This window comes from Phyllobates terribilis, unplaced genomic scaffold (genome assembly GCF_046119375.1).
Source record: "Phyllobates terribilis strain yellow unplaced genomic scaffold, ASM4611937v1 Scaffold_4__5_contigs__length_816908805, whole genome shotgun sequence".
Lineage (NCBI taxonomy): Eukaryota > Metazoa > Chordata > Amphibia > Anura > Dendrobatidae > Phyllobates > Phyllobates terribilis.
Window position 1 is genome coordinate 730,061,118 of NW_027362764.1, and position 21,089 is coordinate 730,082,206.

At 37.0% G+C, this 21,089-nt stretch overlaps 1 protein-coding gene across 7 annotated transcripts in view; it reads right to left on the minus strand.

The window, feature by feature from the left end:
* Nucleotides 1–21,089, minus strand: part of CSMD3 (CUB and Sushi multiple domains 3) — a 2,085,767-nt gene that overhangs the window by 104,463 nt on the left and 1,960,215 nt on the right. For all 7 annotated transcript variants that reach the window (XM_073679791.1, XM_073679790.1, XM_073679789.1 and 4 more), the window contains 3 exons: nucleotides 20,264–20,440; nucleotides 18,456–18,635; nucleotides 15,617–15,790 (listed from right to left, as the gene is read on the minus strand). In XM_073679791.1, coding sequence (XP_073535892.1) covers nucleotides 15,617–15,790; nucleotides 18,456–18,635; nucleotides 20,264–20,440 — 531 coding nt within the window. The remainder of the gene's footprint in view (nucleotides 1–15,616; nucleotides 15,791–18,455; nucleotides 18,636–20,263; nucleotides 20,441–21,089) is intronic.

Consider the following 21,089-nt stretch of genomic DNA (forward strand, 5'->3'; position numbering starts at 1 on the left):
AAACATGGTGGTGGCAACATCATTGTTTGAGCCTGCTTTTCTTCAGCAGGGACAGGGAAGATGGTTAAAATTGATGGGAAGATGGACGGAGCCAAACACAGGACCATTCTGGAAGAAAACCTGTTGGAGTCTGCAAAAGACCTAAGACTAGGACGGAGATTTATCTTCCAACAAGACAATGATCCCTAACATAAAGCAAAATCTACAATGGAATGGTTCAAAAATAAATGTATCCAGGTGTTAGAATGGCCATGTCAAAGTCCAGACCTGAATCCAATCGAGAATCTGTGGAGAGAGCTGAAAACTGCTGTTCACAAATGCCCTCCATCCAAACTCACTGAGCTTGAGCTATTTTGCAAGGAAGATTGGGCAAGAATTTCAGCCTCTCGATGTGCAAAACTGATAGAGACATACCCAAGCGGCTTGCAGCTGTAATCGCAGCAAAAGGTGGTGCTACAAAGTATTAACTCAAGGGGGCCCAATAATATTGCACTCCCCACTTTTTAGTTTTTAATTTTGTTAAAAAGTTTAAAATATCCAATAAATTTCGTTCCACTTCACGATTTTGTTCCACTTGTTATTGATTCATCCCAAAAAAATTAGAATTTTATATCTTTATGTTTGAAGCCAGAAATGTGGCAAAGGGTAGAAAAGTTCAAGGGGGCCAAATACTTTCACAAGGCACTGTAAGTATTCTTCTGGATCTAGAACCTTATTAGTTTTATTTATGACTCCTCTTGCATTCATTAAAAATAAAAGCAAAACCTGTCTATTTTCTCCCCAATCTTTTGCAAAGTTACTCCAATAAGAACACTTTAAGAGCTCCTAAAAATGAAGTTCAAATGAAGAATATTTCAGAATTAAGTCATCCAACGCAGATATTGGATTTTTATTACTTCTAACTTATTTGAATTTTATGACTCCAAAACAAACCGCACAAATGATTTGCTCCTGGATACAAAATAACAAATGACAATTCAGTTTTATCGATTTTTATATTTTCTTGTTGAGACAAATTGCAAAACTGCTATATTTTTTTTTTGTTGCTCAGTATAATGGCAGCACCAAACTTCTATTGATACAGAAGTCACCAAGTTACATTTACTCAATGGTAAATTTACTGTTATTTCAGCCTGGCTCAGACAAAATAATTTATTTTCCTCTAACCTTGGGAAATTTCTGAATTGATTTTATGAAAACTTAAAGAAAATGCACCCATCTTGATTGCTTTCTATAAAAACCTACACTGGAAGTTTCAATATGTAGTTGTTTTTTTTTAATAGATTTTCAAGGAGTGCCTATTGTTACAAACACAAAGGCAGCTGCCGATGTGTATTAGTTGTTGTGGATCAGACATTGTGTGTTACCTGCATATTTTATGGCTTTTTTTCCTTCCCGTTGGCTTCTATATATTTATATTTTTTCGATCCTAATGCATATTGAGTGGATGTGCTCTTCTAGATGTGATTTCAGCGCTCCGCTGTATGTATTCAAGTATATGAATCCTTTCAGGCATTCTTTTTTTTAAATAAGTATATTTTGGGCTAAAAATAATATATGCAAATGAGTGTGATTACAAATGTTGCAATGTTTTGCTACTAAGAAAAAATTCTCCCTAATACTTTTGCAAGACTTTTAGGAAAAAAACTTTTTTTACATAGCTAAATCAGCTGCTGGCTGCTGATAGTTTTTAGATCTGTTTTAGCTATAAAAGTTGATGGAAGGGCAGAGTTGTACCGACCACTTTCTTTTGTTGTATATTCTTTCTTTTTGAACATTCAATAAAATAATAACATTTTAATTAAACCATAGTAAATAATTACACTCATAAAAAATCAGTAAACATAACAGGGGTTAGGAGTGATAGAAAGGGGAAGGAAAGTATTGGGGGATCACGGGGAAATAACATGGGTAGAGACACCGGTCCTGCTAAGAGATGGTAGTATTTGGATATTTTTTTAAAAAAAAACAGTTGTATAATATGGAGATATGTGTGGTATTAATATTTTTATTATTATTTTTGCTCAATGGTAGTCAAGGTTAGAATGGTTAAGGTATTACATTATAGTGTTGTTCCGAATGAGGTTGAATTTTGAAACATGTACACCATTTATTCTAATATTCTGGAGTATTTTTTATTTTTAGTGCAAGATAAATGAGCCAATTCTAAATTATATATAAGATACAATTTATTGGTCCATTATAGTGTGGAGGGAGGATCTATGTCATTCCAATATCTTTCAATTATGATTTTAGCACCATCAATAAAATAGGGTATTATAGAGTGTTTGCTTAAAAATTGGTGTTGAATGCCTAAATTGACTATGGCTAGATTGGGTGTAAATTACACTCTGATCAAGCTCTAATCAGGGTGTGAGCATGGTGGGATTCGATTCTCTCAGATGAGGAGGAGATGGAGAAAAACAATTCTCTGTTTTCTCCAATGTATCAGTGTGTGGAAACCGTACTTCACGATGGTTTCCACGGACTTATTGAGTTGCATGGTTCATGGCTGAGTGAGATCTGAATATTGGGTCAAATTCGCTCGTGCAGCGATTTTTTCCTCAGTCTATGTTTGAGGAAAAAATTGGACAAGTGCTTGGCCTCATTGTTCCAAGTGAGATCTGATGTCTTGTCGGAAATACGCTAATCTGCACCTGCTCTAAGACTCATTTTGATGTTAAAGGTCATTTATTATTGATGTTTTATTTTTTTACGACAATGGTTTGATTTTAGGGCAAAGGAACCATCTGTGAGAGGGAGAGTACCTAGTTCTGGGTTAAATCATCAGCATTTGGAGGAGTAAGAATTTTTTAATTTTGTGCAAAATATCTTGATTTTTTTACCATCTGGAGATAATTTTATTATTGAATACTTGATATTTTATTGATATTGAAAATGAGTGTGTATTTCTTAAGATGGTTTCAATTTCATCTGGGGTGAAGCGGGCTTGAAGTTCTGTTTCCCACTTTTTATTACAGGAAGGAATTTCAGGTGTATTGCATTAGGTTTTATATCATTTTTATATATATTTTTTCTATTACTACTTGCATTACTTCATATATTACAGGGTATTAGACCAGTCAGTGAAAAACTGGTCTCAAAGTGTAAGCACAGAAGGCAAACCAGGGGGACATCGTTAGACCCCTGATTGCCATTCAACCAACTATCTTCCATGACATCTAGAAGGTTAGGAGTTTGTGATCAGAGATATTTCTAATCCTGGCCATTGCTTCAGTCAATGGTATTATATAACTTAATTGTGTACACTGGCTTTCTAGAGAGTCCAAATGTCCCTCTATAGTAAAATATCACAACCAAAGAGGAAAAGGATAGTGTTAGAGGAATGTATATACAAATAATTAGCCAAATGGGAAAGAAAACCCATATAATTATCCCTCTCTAAACAGGCTATAATTTTTAACTTTTAATCTTTACATTAAAAGGTGATTATAAAGGGTTTTAAAATATTATACCTAATCAGCCAAAATGATAAATAGACTAAAATCTATGACGTTCTTATGGTACTGTGGAGTGTCATTACTAGAGCTGAATGGAATAACTAAATCTCAGCACATGTCCCCCCAACATGTTTCACCGCTCTAGTGGCGTCATCAGGGGATGGGACACTAGCATGAATACTCTATAGTATCAGCATAAGTTCACCAAACCTATTTCATCCAAAAATGTCATCCCATAATTTAATATCATATTGCTTCCCCCATGTCGTACATCAATACTAAATTAGAAATATCAAAAATGGGATGTGTCAGAATCAATAAAACACAACGAATCAGAATAAAATTAGTAGGTGAAGGTGATATAATGTAACAAGCCATACACTTTGAACAATCACAGTAAGCAGTATTCTTTTTGTGTACACAAGAGAGGTGGGTTATGATTTCACTTTTTGGATTGTACATTTTTCTATGCCAACAGAATTTTTTACCAAATGTATTAAAATCTAGTATGGTGCGGTATGGAGAATGTCGGATTTGGAGCTATAATTAAAATAACGTGAGTACTTTGAAAAATAGTGACAGAAACTACTGCTGACTGACGGCAGACTTCAGACAAAGAAGAAGACGGATTTATTAGCTAATTATAGCTAATATCAATATTTAAATTAATACGTCTTTAACCCCTTCACGACATACACCAAATATGTGTTGCGCAAGTCGGAATCAGGCATATGGAACGGGCTGTGTGTTACAGGATCTGTCTCTAACAATCCGCTTCGATCCAACCGCAATTGTTAAACTATTAAATCCCGCTGTCAAACTCTGACAGTGGCATGTTACTTGTGCTGGCATGGGGGTGCGTCTTTCTAAGTGCCCATCGACATGCCCATCGACATGCCTGATACTTGATCACGGGTCGCCCTTGGGTTGGTATGACGGCCAGGGATCTGTTCTTGTCATTATGGAGCTCCTTTGAAATACAGTCTGTGGCCGGGCTTCATAGGATGCCATGATTTTCACTGTACACATCAATGCTCAAGGTATCAGATGATCACAGCTTCAAGTCCCCCTAAGGGGACTAATAACAACAGTGAAAAGTTAAAAAAAAAAATATTGAAAGAAATATGAAAAAAATTAAAAAAGTATAAAAGTTCAAATCATCCTCCTTTTCCCCATTAAAAAAGATAATAAAGAAAAAAAAAAACACAAAAGCAGTATTGTCGAGTTCAGAAACGTTCGATCTATCAAAATATAAAAATAGTTAACCTGATCTGTAAACATTGTAAATTAAAAAATTCAAAAGCACCAAAATTAAATTTTTTTTGTCACTGCAATACCACAAATAATGCTTTTACAAACGATGAAAACGTCACATCTGTCAATGTGATATCAATGAAAACATAATTTCGTTAAGCAAACAATAAACTTTCACATTGCTTCATTGACTGAAAAATGGAAGCGTTACAAGTCTTAATATATATATACAGGTACAGACCAAAAGTTTGGACACACCTTCTCATTTAAAGATTTTTCTGTATTTTCTTAGCTATGAAAATTGTACATTCACACTGAAGGCATCAAAACTATGAATTAACACATGTGGAATTTTATACTTAACAAAAAAGTGTGAAACAACTGAAAATATGTCTTATATTCTAGGTTCTTCAAAGTAGCCACCTTTTGCTTTGATAACTGCTTTGCACACTCTTGGCATTCTCTTGATGAGCTTCAAGAGGTAGTCACCGGAAATTGTTTTCACTTCACAGGTGTGCCCTGTCAGGTTTAATAAGTGGGATTTCTTGCCTTATAAATGGGGTTGGGACCATCAGTTGTGTTGTGCAGAAGTCTGGTGGATACCCAGCTGATAGTCCTACTGAATAGACTGTTAGAATTTGTTTTATGGCAATAAAAAAGCAGCTAAGTAAAGAAAAATGAGTGGCCATCATTACTTTAAGAAATGAAGGTCAGTCAGTGTGAAAAATTGGGAAAACTTTGAAAGTGTCCTCAAGTGCAGTTGCAAAAACCATCAAGCGCTACAAAGAAACTGGCTCACATGAGGACCGCCCCAGGAAAGGAAGACCAAGAGTCACCTCTGCTTCTGAGGATAAGTTTATCTGAGTCACCAGCCTCAGAAATCGCAGTTTAATAGCAGCTCAGATTAGAGACCAGACAGAGTGCTAGCAGCAGACACTTCTCTTCAACAACTGTTAAGAAGAGACTTTCTGCAGCAAGCCTTCATGGTAAAATAGGTGCTAGGAAACCACTGCTAAGGACAGGCAACAAGCAGAAAAGACTTGTTTGGGCTAAAGAGCACAAGGAATGGACATTAGACCAGTGGAAATCTGTGTTTTGGTCTGATGAGTCCAAATTTGAGATCTTTGGTTCCAACCACCGTGTCTTTGTGCGACGCAGAAAAGGTGAACGGATGGACTCTACATGCCTGGTTCCCACCGTGAAGCATGGAGGAGGAGGTGTGATGGTGTGGGGGCGCTTTGCTGGTGAAACTGTTGGGGATTTATTCAAAATTGAAGGCATACTGAACCAGTATGGCTACCACAGCATCTTGCAGCGGCATGCTATTCCATCCGGTTTGCGTTTAGTTGGACCATCATTTATTTTTCAACAGGACAATGACCCCAAACACACCTCCAGGCTGTGTAAGGGCTATTTGACCGAGAGAGAGAGTGATGGGGTGCTACGCCAGATGACCTGGCCTCCACAGTCACCAGACCAGAACCCAATCGAGATGGTTTGGGGTGAGCTGGACCGCAGAGTGAAGGCAAAAGGGCCAACAAGTTCGAAGCATCTCTGGGAACTCCTTCAAGATTGTTGGAAGACCATTTCCGGTGACTACCACCTGAAGCTCATCAAGAGAATGCCAAGAGTGTGCAAAGCAGTCATCAAAGCAAAAGGTGGCTACTCTGAAGAACCTAGAATATAAGACATATTTTCAGTTGTTTCACACTTTTTTGTTAAGTATATAATTCCACATGTGTTAATTCTTAGTTTTGTTGCCTTTAGTGTTAATGTGCTACTTTCATAGTCATGAAAATACAGAAAAATCTTTAAATGAGAAGGTGTGTCCAAACTTTTGGTCTGTACTGTATATATACATATATATATATATATATATATATATATATATATAAATAAGTATGGAAACCCCCCTAAAAAAATGTAGATTTTTTTTCACCACTAAAATAATTAAAAAAAACTGGATATGTTTGGTATTGCCGTAATCGTACTGATGAGCAGAATTATATTGTGAGGTTATCTTTACCACACAATGTACACCATAAAAACAATTCCCAAAACACAATGGCAAAATTGCATTTTTTTTCACAATTTCTCCCCAATTGGAATTTTTTTTTACAATTTCCAGTACAGTATGTGTTAAAATTAATTGTCTCATTTTAAAGTACACCTCTTCTCTCAAAAAACAAGCCCTCACATATCTATAGGAACCAAAAAATAAAAGTGTTATGGCTCTGGGAAGAAGGTGAAAAAAAATGCAAAAACGTAAATTGGCCATGTGAAGCGATTAAAGGGAACCTGTCACCTGATTCATGCTGTACAAGCCAAGGGCAGCCCGAATCAGGGTCTGGCTGCGTTATTACAACCATGTATATTTTACCCGGTAGGGCACTATGGCATCCCATAGTTCTAAGCAGGAACCCGGTTGTTTCTGTACTCCCTGAAGTATAGGATGAGACCTGTCAGTCATGGTGGGGAGTGGGGGTGAGGAGAAGCGAAGGGGAACCAGCTTCAGAATAATCAGCTAAGACTCACGGTCCCCAGGTGACTTTTCGAAGTGTGTTTTCTCCAAAATTCTTTAGCATTCGAAAGTGAAATGTGCATGGCTGCAATGATGTGGTTGGAGTAGTATTAATCAGATGCAAGGTTCCCTTTAATGGCATAAATTAACAAAATATTACATTATTTTTCTTTATTTAACCCAAATAATGAACATCATAAAATAAATCTAGCTTAGATGCTCTATATAAATTATGCTGGAAGTGCACTGGAGGTGGGTTAATGCACTTAGACAGTTTCTTCCAAATGCATTGCTCCACTCTCAGTTCACTTCCAGCCTGATTTGCATGTAACTTCTACTCTATATATCTCAAGACTGCTATGTCAGATATCTTCAAAAAAAGCATCATATTGGGGGACAAGCACCTACATACTCATGCCATGACCTCCATATACAAAAAGGCAATTGCAGGTGTCCTTTAATTAAAAAGTCACATGAGAGATAACGTCTTTCAATTTATTTTATCCATGTTAAAATATTAACATTACAAAATTCATTATTCCAGAATTTGTTTCTGAAACGTACAGTAAAAATTTTGTAAAACCAGAAACAAACGAAAAATTGTCAGACTATTTGAAAGGGTTATATTATAAGGTTATATTATATACATTTGTAGACATAGACATATTATTTTGGTCTGTATGTATTTATAGAGGATCAATTTAATTAATGTAATTCAAGTTAATATAAAGGTATAATCCCATCTCATACATTTGCTAATATTCTTTAAATGCATAATATGGTAATATTCAATTATTTGTCTTTTATTGGTACTGATAATAACTTGGAAAGGTTAATGATACTCATTTCATTCTAATGATGCTGGATTAAAAGGATGTACAGAAGCTGAATCTTATTTTTAATTTAAAAAAAAAAATTGCCAATTATGTAATAAAATCGACAAACTCTGAAATGTCTCAATGAAGAATTTGATCATGGTTACCACTCATCTGCCACCATGTTTAAACCCGATCTAGTTCTCAAAATAGTCCCTTTGAAACATATAATGTTTATGCCTGCATAATTCTCTATCAAATCCCATAATGATCACAGAAATAGTATTATGGCAGGCACCAGCATTAATAAATAGGAGTGCTCAATGGACCGATACAATTGAAAACTAAGTACCCATAATAAAAGGAAAAAGGTACACCATTAAAATAAGGCATAACTAAAAAACTATTATAAATAGAATATCAATAATTATAAAAAATTTGGACCTGATCCATCAAAACATTCACGCCAGAATTGTGGAGTAAAAGCTTTGAATAGTCACAAATTTTTGGAGAAATGCGAAGCTGCTCCTAAATTTTGCAACTTGTGTTATCTTCTTGACAGTTTAGCCTATTTCCGCTGAAATGGACAGAGCTGAGATGGGATGGGAGCTTGGGACAAACCTTCCTACACCACAAATCTTACTGCAGCAGGGGCTGGAATAGGATTCATGGAAAGGTGCACACAGAGGTGTGCGCTACTCGGCTGACTTTTCTGATTCATGAAGAGACTTATGCCCAGGGGCATAACGATAATGGGTGCAGGGTTGGAAATCGCACCTGGGTCATGGAAGACTTTTGCTATTAAAGATCTCCAATAGTTGGGGCCCTGTTTCAGATTTTTCACTAGGGTCCATAAGCTTTAAGTTACCCCAATGCTAACACCTCTTCATGAGTTAGAAGCATCTGACTCTAGCACGCCCCTACATCAAGACCGGTGAGCACAATGTCAGTCTTGATGCATCAAGCCCTATATCTTTACTGTGAATACTAAGTGGTACAACTAGACAAATGCATATAAAAAGTACAAAAAGGTACATATAAAAGAAAATAGGCATAGCTTGAAATAATCCTAATAATTGCTCACATGGACTAGTATAGGAGAGCAATAATAAATACTAATATGGCAGTCTTGCAATTTTTTAAAGAAATCACTAACAAAAATATGATCCTCTGAAGATAATATATAAAGAACACAGACCATAAATAAAATCAAATAGACCAATTGATACAGTATAGAACAAAGGAATGTGATAGTAAGATTACTAAGATGAATAATCAAAATTTAAGGCTTCAAAATAATGAGAATTAAACCCATGTGGGATAGGAAATCTCCATGTGTATCGCTAGTATCAACTAGCTCCCTCAAGTAATATGATTACATAACCAGCCCGGGCCCCAATAGTGATGTCTGTTTCGAGGACAGGACTGGTCTTTGCTTTTCCTGCTCACCACATTATCTCCCTATAATGCGCTCTGACATTGCGCTCTTTTGCCTGCTCCTCATTCTCATTAGAGCCAGCAAGGGAGTGCACTGTCACTGTGCATTTAAAAAAATACTAAGCATATGTCAGTATTGACAACTCAGTAGAGCAGGGACTAGCGTCACTGATGATGCTTAATTTCAAGGTATGGATAGAGGCTGCGGCAGTGACACCAACCTCTGCCCTCTGATGACATCTCATTTGGGTATCCCAACATGTACTAGGGATTCTCAAATTAAATATTATTAAAACCGAAATAGGTTAAAAAAAATAAAGTTGTTAGAGAGAGAACAAAAGTAATTCATATAAGAATAAGTATATAAGTATTAAAGCACATAAAAAAGAGATTAGATTGTTTCATTAAATAGACAAACATTTAAGATTAAAATCAATGTTAATTTCGGACCACCCCTTTAATGTCATTGAAGTCTCTGTAGTTTGTACTTTTGTGTGCAGCACTACAGTGAAGACTCTAAAAAGTGGCACAGAGTAAATAAATTATAAAATCAAATACTCCAAACCAAGAAATAAGGTACATTAAATGAAATATTCACTTGATCTCTTGCAATATTTTTTTCTTTTGCTTTCAGTTTTAGCTACACTGACATAAGCTGGAGGTTAGAGGAAGCAATTTGGGGTTTGTTGCATAAATTAGTTACTAAATAGAAGGGAACACTTTGGAATCAGATCAATAGGCTTCCTACTAAAGCTGTGCAAAATTCCCTGGAAAAGCAAGAGGTGACATCTCAGCTGTAAAGGCTTCTTTTTGGACTAATGATATGTGACTAGAAGAGACAATACAGAAACCTTGGATTCCACAACTGCTGCTTTCTATGGAAACCTTAATGGTGTGTGTAATTAGGATATTCCCTAGCAACAGCTCGGAGATTGCTAACTCGATACATTAAAGTAATGTGCCTTTCTTTATATGAAGGACCAAAATGTCAATGTAACCATGCCATGTATTAATGAGGCTCCCAAAGGACGTTGCATGAAAGAATAGTAACTGCCACTACATATTTAACAATTAAATGCATAAATAATTATATAATGTAAGAAAAATATATATGTACACATGTCTGGACTGGAACACTGCACCTATGGATAAAAAAGAAACGTATTTTGATTAATCATTTGGAGTGCTGCCATTCTTGCACTATTTATTATGAGGTCGGGTCCAGAGTCTTGCCACATTATCGTAGTTATACAGCGCTGCATTTTTTATAAAGTTTCTGTATATCAGTCTCTATAGATACATCAAAAGAATAAAGAAGAAGGCAGCACTCAATATTCAGGTGAAATGTACTTTATTCTGACTCGGCATCCAACAAGTACAATTAAGGGCTCATACCGAATTCAATTTTTTTGCATTTGACCTCTACCAGTGTTCTTTATGAATAAAACTCATAGGTAATTTAATATATGGAGCTGTTCAAGTGACGTTGTATTTTTGTGGACCGATTAGTCTTACAAACATGTCAGATCTTGATCTGATTCTCGAACCAGCCAATGTCAGCTTACAGGTTCGTTTTTCATGGACTGTTTGATATGAGAGAGTTGAGAAACCTCCTTCAATTTTTTCATCTAAGAAAAACTGATGAAACACTTACCAAACTCTGAAGGCAAAAACTGACACTGACCAAACTCTGATGATACTCTGATAAAAATAAACCCACTAATGCAACTCAGACCATTTTTTGCATACATGAAAAATCACTGACATCTCAAGGAACCCTTAGGTTCAATGAACCCCATTTTTTTGACAAAGGCACCAAAACGCGCTGGTATGAATAAAAATCTTGCTTATACTGGATGGATCTCATCCTTTCCAGCGTGATAATCTTCCTTTTTCTAAACTGCTATCTAGACCATTCTCTCCTCCAGCCATGGGGCTACAGACACGGTGCATCAGACTTCTAGAGTTGTTGGGTGCTTACAAAAACCTTACAGGTGAGTGCTAGTGTAACATGGTGTGAGACAGTAGCCATGTGTGAAGTACTCATCTTTCACACCCCTGAACGTTACATGAAGATGTAGCTGGGCGTGGGATTTGTCTACGAGGGCACTACGCCCTTCCAGGCAGCATTATGCTGGTGACTTCGGTTGGCCAGGATCAGATGGTGTAAAGCTTGATGAGTAAGTGAGAGTCCTATACTTCAACCCGCGGTTCCACATCCTTATTTCCTCTAGAAAAACTAGCTTGCCACAATGGCTGATACTTAACTTCGCCACTTGCGTGACGCCTTGGAACTCCCCTCAGGGATCACTCTCTTAGTTTCACTTTCCCTGTTCTTTCCTGGCCCGTTACCTCTCTGAGTTGTAAACTCAGGGCCGTACTGCTAGGCATCCTGTCCCAGGACCCGTCTCCAGTGCATCACTCTGTCCTTTGGTCACTTGCCTTCTTTTACTCTGAATCGCTCTGTCCACTGCCTCAGCTTCCACTCATGATGGGTACACCCAGGTCATGTGGCTCTGCTCACTATTCAGACCACAGGTCTGATTTTGGTGCATGCTGAGCCTTTTCTATCTCTCTGACAGGAAACTGCCTCTGTTCTTCAACCTATCCCCTCCCACTCTGAGCTAGTCCCAAACATTAATCCTAACTCTCTCTATTGTAGGGTGAAATATTGCTCTATCACTACAAATGCATGCCCCAATACACATTACACATAATAACAGTACTCATGGGGAAACGTGGGCAGTATGTCCATCTCTTTACACTACCATTACCCTTGCCCCCATCTTGTTTCCTATGGCGCTGCCCTATCTGTACACGTTTGTATCATCCAGATCTTCTCAATGAACACTTAGGACTCATTCAGACAAATGTATTAAACATCCATGTGTTATCCATATGAATAACTGATAGTATATGAACAGCGCACTGACCAATGCAAGTCAATGTGCTAGTTCACATGAACGTTTTCCCACATGTTCCCAATGGTCTGCATGTAAAAAATAAATAGCAGCTTACACTCCTTTGATTTGTATTTTGGAGCAGACTCACCCATTTTAAGTCAATGGGTGCAAAAAACTGATCACGTATGGGCTATCATGGGTACAGTATGTCATGCATTTTTCATGGATACATTACGTACAATTACAAAGCTAAGATACTGAATTTTTCCTTTAGTATTTATTAAAGTTATCATGTCAAAAATAGATGCCATACAGATGTGCAAAATGTACATAAGGATTGTATACGGATGTATAAAATGGAAACACAAGTTTCATAGAGATGACAAAACGGATGAAAATCGTCATTTTTTTTCTGGACGTAAAACGGATGATTTCACAAATGCTGTTGTGAACCCAGCCTAAGCTGGAGAAATCTGGATTGCTGCCTACAAGTGCTTCTTCTATAGAAAGAAATATAATTTGGGATTTTATTTTTAGTCAAAACTTATTATTTGCATTCTAGGAAATGTTCTATTTAATAATTTTTTTTAATTAAAAAATATTTAAAAAATATATTTTTTTAGATATTTTCCAGCTTGTTAAGATTTTCACAATTTTCACATGTGGTAGACTACTTGGAGAAATTTTGGCGACTATCTTCCTATTTGACTGAATGAGATTTGAAGAAATCCATGGGTTTACTACCAAAACAAAACCATTTATATTTATCGAACCGATTCTTAGTCACCTAAATTAATTTGATACCACTGTGACTATAAAAGTCCAGTCTATCAAAACATAAAATTAACCCCTTTACGAGATGCAGCATACATACCTGGCAGGTAATGGTTATGTTCTCATGATGAGCTTTTGAGGAGTTTTTGATGCTGCAAATTTTCTGCAACATTTCTGCACCCAACAGGTAAAATAGGTTACTTGCATTTTTCGAAAATACACAGCTTAAAAAATTCACCAAAAATTCATAGTGGGAAAGTAACCTAGCAATTGTGGGTGGAGTGGAGCTCCTCTTGCGATTGTTAACCTGGTAAATACTGCTGTCAATCTCTGACAGCAGCATGTAACATGGGCTGACATGGGGGCATGTCATTCCATTTCCCCCTTCGGCACCACCATGATGTGATCACGGGTCATCGATGGGTTGCTTTTAGAGCAAGGGGTCTGGTGAAGTCCTGCCAGTGGCCGAGTTTCAAAGGAGACTGTGATTTCTGTTATATGCAGCAATGCTGTGGCATTGTTGTATACAGCACAAGTAATCGGATGATCACAGCTTCAAGTACGCTAAGGAGACTATTAAAAACAGTGGACAAATATGAAGCAAATCAAAAAACATAAAAGTTCAAACCACCCCCTTTTTACCCCTTAAAAATAAAGATAATAAAAAAATACACATGTGGTATCACCTCATTCAGAAAAGTCTGATCTATTAAAATATAAAAATAATTACCGCGATCCGTAAACACTATAAATGAAAAAAATTCAAGAATGTCAAAATTAAGTTTTTTTGGTTGCTGCAATTCCACAAAAAAATGCTGTAACAAGCAATCAAAACATCAAATCTATTAATCCATCTATCCCAAAATGATATAAATAAAATCATCATCTCGCCCTTCAAATTATAAGCCATCTCATAGCTCCATCGACTGAAAAATGAAAACGTTACAGGTCTCGGAAAATGTCGACACAACCCCCAATTTTTTTTTGCAAATTTCTGATTTTTCTCTGCCACAAAAATAATAAAAAAACTGAACTTGTTTGGTATTGATGTAATCATATTAAAGAGCAGAATCATATTGCGATGTCATCTTTACTACAAAGTGTACATCGTAAAAACAATTCCAAAAATACAATGACAGAATTACTTTTTTTATCACAATTTCTCCCCATTTTTTTAAAAATTTTCCTGTACACTATGTGGTGAAATGAATGGTGTCATTCAAAATAATAACTTGTCCTGCAAAAAACAAGCCATCATATGTCTACATAGACAGAAAAATAAAAAACGTATGGCTCTGGGAACAAGGGAAGGGAAAAAACTAAAATGCAAAATCGGAAATTGGCAGTGTCATGAAGGCGTTCATTAACTCATATAGCACATGTGGTAAAGAGAAACAAAAAAGGAAACTGTAGAATTACGGATTTTTGGGAGCCGCACATCCTTACAAAAACAAAAATGTGATAAAAAGTGATCAAACCATCACAACTACCATACTTTAGTTTCGATAAAAATTCACCAACCATGTTGAACCAAAAGTTCACCATGCACCATGCAAACAAAGCAATCAAAAAGCTCCTTCAATAGAAAAATAAAAATTGTATGGCTCTCAGAAAATAGCAGCACAAAACAATTTTTTAAATATTTTTACCGATCAAATAAAAAAATATATATACATATACAAATTTGCTATCCCCATTTTTACTGCTTAATTAACACGGTAAAAACAAGCAAACAAGAAAAAGAAAACAGCAGAATTCCATTTTTTTCATGATCTAAATGCATTTTTAGAAAAATTTCCAGTATATTATTTGGCAAAGTGAACGATATGACTCAAAAACTACACCTCGTCCTGCAAAAAACAAGCCTTTGTAAGGCTATGTTGGTGGAGAAATAAAAAGTTGTAGCCTTTGGAAGGAAATTAAAGTGCATACAATAACATTTTAAAATAATATTCAGTCAAATTATTTCTTTTATATATTTATTGTTGACTTTGTGTTTTTTGCCAAATTTTACATTATTACTTGTCTGATTGGTCTATTAACCCTGAAAATAATTTAATAAATTTTTGAAAAAAACAAACAAGCAAAAACTTAGCACTGTAGTCATAGCTAGACTTACTTTTGCCTTAGTCAAATTTTTGTCTAACGTACCCCACCCAACTTTACAATAGTAATGGAGACAATTTTTGTTTGCACCATAAGAGCACAGTCAAACTCCCTCCCCAGCTTACCACCAGCTTTTACTTAATTTTAGTTTCCAGGACGAACAACATAGAACAATTAAACAAAAAATAAAAAAAAACATTGAATTTAGTCTAAAAGTTGATGTTATTTTCAAGCAGTTTTGCAAATCTCAGTAGACCTTAAGTGTGAAGATCACATTTCATAATGCAGAGAAAACATCTCAAGAAAAAAAAATAAAAATCCATAAACACTTCGAATATTACTCACGTAAACACTGCGGAACTTCTCCACTCCAGGTGCCATTGCCAACACAGGTCAGCACTGCAGGGAAGGACAGTTCATAACCTGGTAAGCAGGCATAGCTAATACTAAAACCCCAATCAAAATTTGTTCCTTCAAGTTTTCCATTAGAAAGTTGAGGAGGATATGGGCAAGTGACAGCTGCAAAAGAAGAAAGACAAAGAATAAATTGAAATGCTTTGGTCAATGAGACTTAGCCTGAGACTTAATGAGATCTAGGTGACCATTCACTCTCTAATCTAATGTCCTGAATTATGTTTTCCCACCACATAAATTTGTGAAAGAAAATTATACTGATAGGCCATCTCATCATTGTCTGATCAGAGGGGGTGATTCCACTAGCTTTAAGCTGAGTGGCTTAGTGATTAGCACTGTTGCTTTACAGCACTGGGGTCCTGGATTCAAATCCCAAAAAAAGACAACACATGCCAAGACATACTGATAGGGAATTTAGATTATGAGCCCTAATTAGGACAATGATGATGTCTGTTAAAGAAGTTGTCCAGTACTTTATATTATTCCCCAAATGTATCTCCCCCGGGGCCCCTAAGGATTTTTGTAAATACCTTAAGTTGCTTTTTCTGCCTGTGAGCGGCGCTATCAGTGGCCGCTCACAAGCATCACGTGACCCTGCGCTGACGTCACGACAAGTGAGGCGTGACTCAGCGCTGGGGTCCCCGTGGCGGCTGCTGGGTTGTGGGTGGGGTTACCCCCTGTGTCACACCCAGCATCCACCGCGCACTTTCCCAATGAATGGGGAGAGGCAGAGCGCGCGGTGGATGCCAGGTGTGATGCGGGGGGGTAACCCTGCACACAGCCTGGCATCCACCGTGGAACGAAGAAGACAGAGATCTCCGGCTGCTGCCAGCACTTGTCGTGACGTCAGCGCATGTAAGAGCCGGCTGCAGCAGGGGATCACATGATGCCTGTGAGTGGCCAGAGATAGCGCCGCTCACAGGCAGTATCTGCAACGTAAGCTAATTACAAAAATCCTTAGGGGTCCCGGGGGATACATTGGGGGTGTAATATAAAGTACTGGACAACAGACAGATTCTCATGAAAAAGCATTCTTAAAGGGGTTGCCTATTACTTGGACAGCCCTTTCTCACTTTGAATGTTTGCCCCCGTTGAAATAAAAACACCTATACTTACCTCCAATGCCAGCGCTGGCATCACTGTCCCCACCTTCGGACAAATTTAACATCAAGAAAAAGTCAGAGAGCAGCCACCGACCTGACTTCCTGTTGTTGTTCAATATGACTGAAGGCAGGAATAGTGATGCTGGAACTGAATTGGCGCAGTGCTCTCGTAATGTAACAACCTCACGGGGGCCCGAGAATGCGAGTAGTGACACTGCTGGAACGATGCTGGTATCAGCGGTGAGTATAGGTGTTGTTATTTTAATGGGCCAATCATGAGGAATGAGAAGGGGTTGTCCAAGTAGTGGACAGCTCCTTTAGGACACTCACTTCACAATAATTTTTCAGTGTAAACATGCTGATAACCCAATGAATGAGCCAAATGATCATTCATCGGGTGAAATGACCTTTTGTGCTGCACAGAAGATCATAGTTCTCAGCATCATTTTGTGTAAACAGGACTCGCATTGGCAAGAACCATGGTGGCCTTTGTGCACTGAACAATCTATTATCGATTGTTATCTATTGTTGTAAGTTTGGATTTGATTTGCTGTTTTGTTTTTTTTATAACCTGAAGGCAGTAGAACAGGGACTAATACATGAGTGAAGTTTCAATCTGGAAGATTTTTATCAGTTGTAACCAAGGGAACAGATCAGTCTGAATCGAGCCTAGATACACAAAACAGTAGGTTTTTTCAACCCTGATAGTCATTTTTGCACTGCACCACCAACACCTGCCACTACAATAGTATTAAAGGGTAAATCCAGGACTTGGCAATAAAGCAAATGTGCTTCAGCATTAACAGGCAAGTAGTTGCTGCCTACCTGCCTGTTATGCCCGGTGCCATTCTTCGCCGGCAAAGAGCAGTCACAGACTGCTCCTGCCACCAATTCAGCTGCTTCTGCTGATGACTCATCGACAGAGTGGCGGCTTCTTTTCTGCACTTCTCTGTAGTCTGGGCGTATTTGCTGATTGCTGCTCATACTGATTGATAGCCAGCTCCCCCAGTTAGGCAGCGGGGATCCGGCTGTCAATCAGCATGACGTCAGACGTTCCTTCATGTCAACAGAGCAGGTCAGAAAAGAAGCCACAACTCTGTTGACGTGACATCAGCAGAAGCAGCTGAATCAACGGCAGGAGTGGTCTGTGACCGCTCTGTGCCAGCGAAGAATGGTGACCGGACACAACAGACAAGTAGGTAGCAATTTCCTGCCTGTTAGTGCGTAGTCATATTTTTTTTCTTTACAAAGTCCCGGATATCCACTTTAATAAATGTGCCTCATTGTTATGAAATACATGGATTGAAGCAGAAAGATAAAGGTATTAGAGATGATGCAAGTCAATTCGAAGGACCCAGTCCATAGTCCACGTCAGTAATCTCTTGATGTCAGATGGAACCCCTATGAACCACCTCTTACCTGAGAGCATAAACTGCTCCTCCTTTGATTAGATGGCCTGGCATGATGACATTATCATTGCTGTGTGATGCACGTGTGATATCACACCAGGATGGCTTATCCCAAGAAGAGCCATGAATGCCGGTTGATCAGAGGCAGTTCTCAAGGCTTGCATCCGACAGTCACTAACTACCACCGGACCGGATTCTGCGAATTGATTCACACCATCACTAAAAGATACATCTGTATTTCTAATTATTAAACATTACCTTTGCAAAGTGGAATAACTCCACCCCAAGTCCCATTGCTTGTACATTGACGTGTAATCGAGCTCTTGGGATCCATTGTAAATCCAGGTTGACAAATATATGTAACATTCTGTCCCACAATGTAATCTTCTCCATATCTGATTCCATTGGCTGGGACACCAGGATCTCCACAGCTGATTACTGTGTGCAAGATGTCAAGGCATTATTATTTATCATACTGATAGGGTAGTAAAATGAAATATTTTTTTCTTAAGTACATTGCCACGCCTGACCTTTAGACTCATCTAGTAAAGTGGTTTGTTTCAATGATATATTGGCAGGTTGTAATTTCATTGTGATAGTACTGTTTTGGTTGCCCTCAGCTGATGGTTATGACAAAAATCTTTCATCTTCATCCCCATAAAGCAAACAATTTTCCATCCATGTGAAAGTCTGTATTGCAATGGCAGCATGACAAGATGAGTTCATACTGCATTTTTTCCACAAAGAAAAAAACAGCATGGACTAGTAAAAAAAATGTGAATCTGTACTAGCCCACTTGCAATGGTTTGTGTACTATCCATTTTGCACATGGACTGAAAGAAAATAAGCTGGTCTGAACAATGCTTTAAAATTAGACCTTCAAAGTCTATCATTTTTCTAATGCACATGCACACAATATAATTGTATTGTGTAGCTGACCTACAAAACATCAGCAGTTACCTTACTTGGAGCAAGTGAGCAAGTACAAGCAAAAGACCTTTACAGAAAAGAAAATATAAAATCATTGTATTCATAGGTTTTATGGTGGTGAAAACATTTATTGTACAAATCTGGCCATTCATTTATTTTACATTTCAGCAATATTGCTTTTTTTTGTTTAAATGGTTTTTATTAAGGGAAATTTTACATAATGGGGAATAAAAACAAAAAGGGGATTAAATATATAAGAATAATGAAGAAAACCAAACAATGGAAGAATAATAGCTAGGAAATGAGAAAAACAAACTATACCTTATTTAATTAATTTAATATTGCTTTTTGATTGTTAATCACTAATGTTGATAGTTCTCATTTAATATACTGGAGCAAAATTATTATGTCACCTATCTTACCTATCAAATTAAAATTAAATATTTTTAGCAAAACATAGATAGAACAAGAACCAGTATGTATAAATGCTATAGACATCATTAACATGGAAAAAAAATATACATTGCAGTGGTTTCCATTAGTTTACAATTGCACTACCTTTTAGTCTGTAATCTTCATTCTTCCATTCATTTTTTATACTTCCTGATAAGCACTTTGCAGCCTAACTCAAGTTTCAGATACTTATTGTGTTGTATTGCCTCTCTCAGTAATATAGGCTGAATTTGATGTCTGTGTGCATTTATCTTTATTAGCTCATATATCACCACAGCTTCTATCCTGAACTCTTCCTAAGCTTTCCTTCTGTTCTATACTTTCTCCCCTCTTCTCAATGTGAAATCTGTGCATTATCCCTTTTCGCTGTAATCTCTACCAGTAAGAGAAGAGAGAGGAAAAAAGCCATCAGAAGCAGGAGCTCTGAATTATTTGTAACATTTTTGCAAATCATTCAGCTAGATAAAGGACTACAGAAACGTTGTGGTAGTTAAATGGCTGAAATTTTTTAATAAGGACTGCTCAGAAAGCAGCTTAACTTCACAGTTAGGAAGAAAATGGACAATAGTAATAAAAAAAAATATGTGGAAAAGTATAGTCTTTAAAAGAAAAATTCTAAGACAATTTTTGTATAATTTTTTTTTTTCAATTTTCTGTAAATTATTTTCCACCAAGATACTTACTTGTGCAGTTGGGTAGTGCTCCTGACCATGTGCCATTGACAGTACATTGTCTAATGTTTGATCCGGAAAGAATATAGCCATCCACACATGAGTATATAACAGAGCTGGAGAAAGTTGTTCCATCAACTCGAAACACTCTTCCGTTTGCCGTGGTTCCAGGATTTCCACATTGAACCGCTAAGATAAAGTAAAATAAGGAACAAATAAACAAATAAAAACAAATACTTGAAATAGATAATATGCGAATAAAGTAAAAAAAATCCAAAATAAATATTTAAGTAAATAAAACTTGAAAAAATATTCTTATTATTTGGTAGAAAACTTAATCACAAGGCACAGATTTATCATAATTGCTAAGTGTGAGTCTTCATTTAGACTGCGCGCTGTCACAAGATTGTCCTGGATCTTTCTTGCAGATGCCACTGCAGTCACTGCCTGCCATTTATACTACTACTACATTGGGATATCCAGCTGTCTCTGCTGCTATTGACAACTTAGTAGACAATGTGTGAATAAGCATACATAATACATTCTGCTCCTTGAATGAATCTTTTCCGAGCTCAATTACTCAGAGAAAAGATGGGACAGCGCTGGGATGTAAAATGGATGAGGAGTATGAAGACTGAAATGTCTCCGATTTCTTAACGACACCTCGGCACATTTTATCTAAACAGTTCCCGGAAACTTAATGGCCCAGAACCTAATTGTTAAAATGCATTATTTGAATAATAATGGGTGAAAATATTTAAATCTTCCTAAGTAATTTGTGTGAATGGAAGGTAATTTGAAAGATACAATATTTAATGGGTTGGCTAAAATTAAAGAG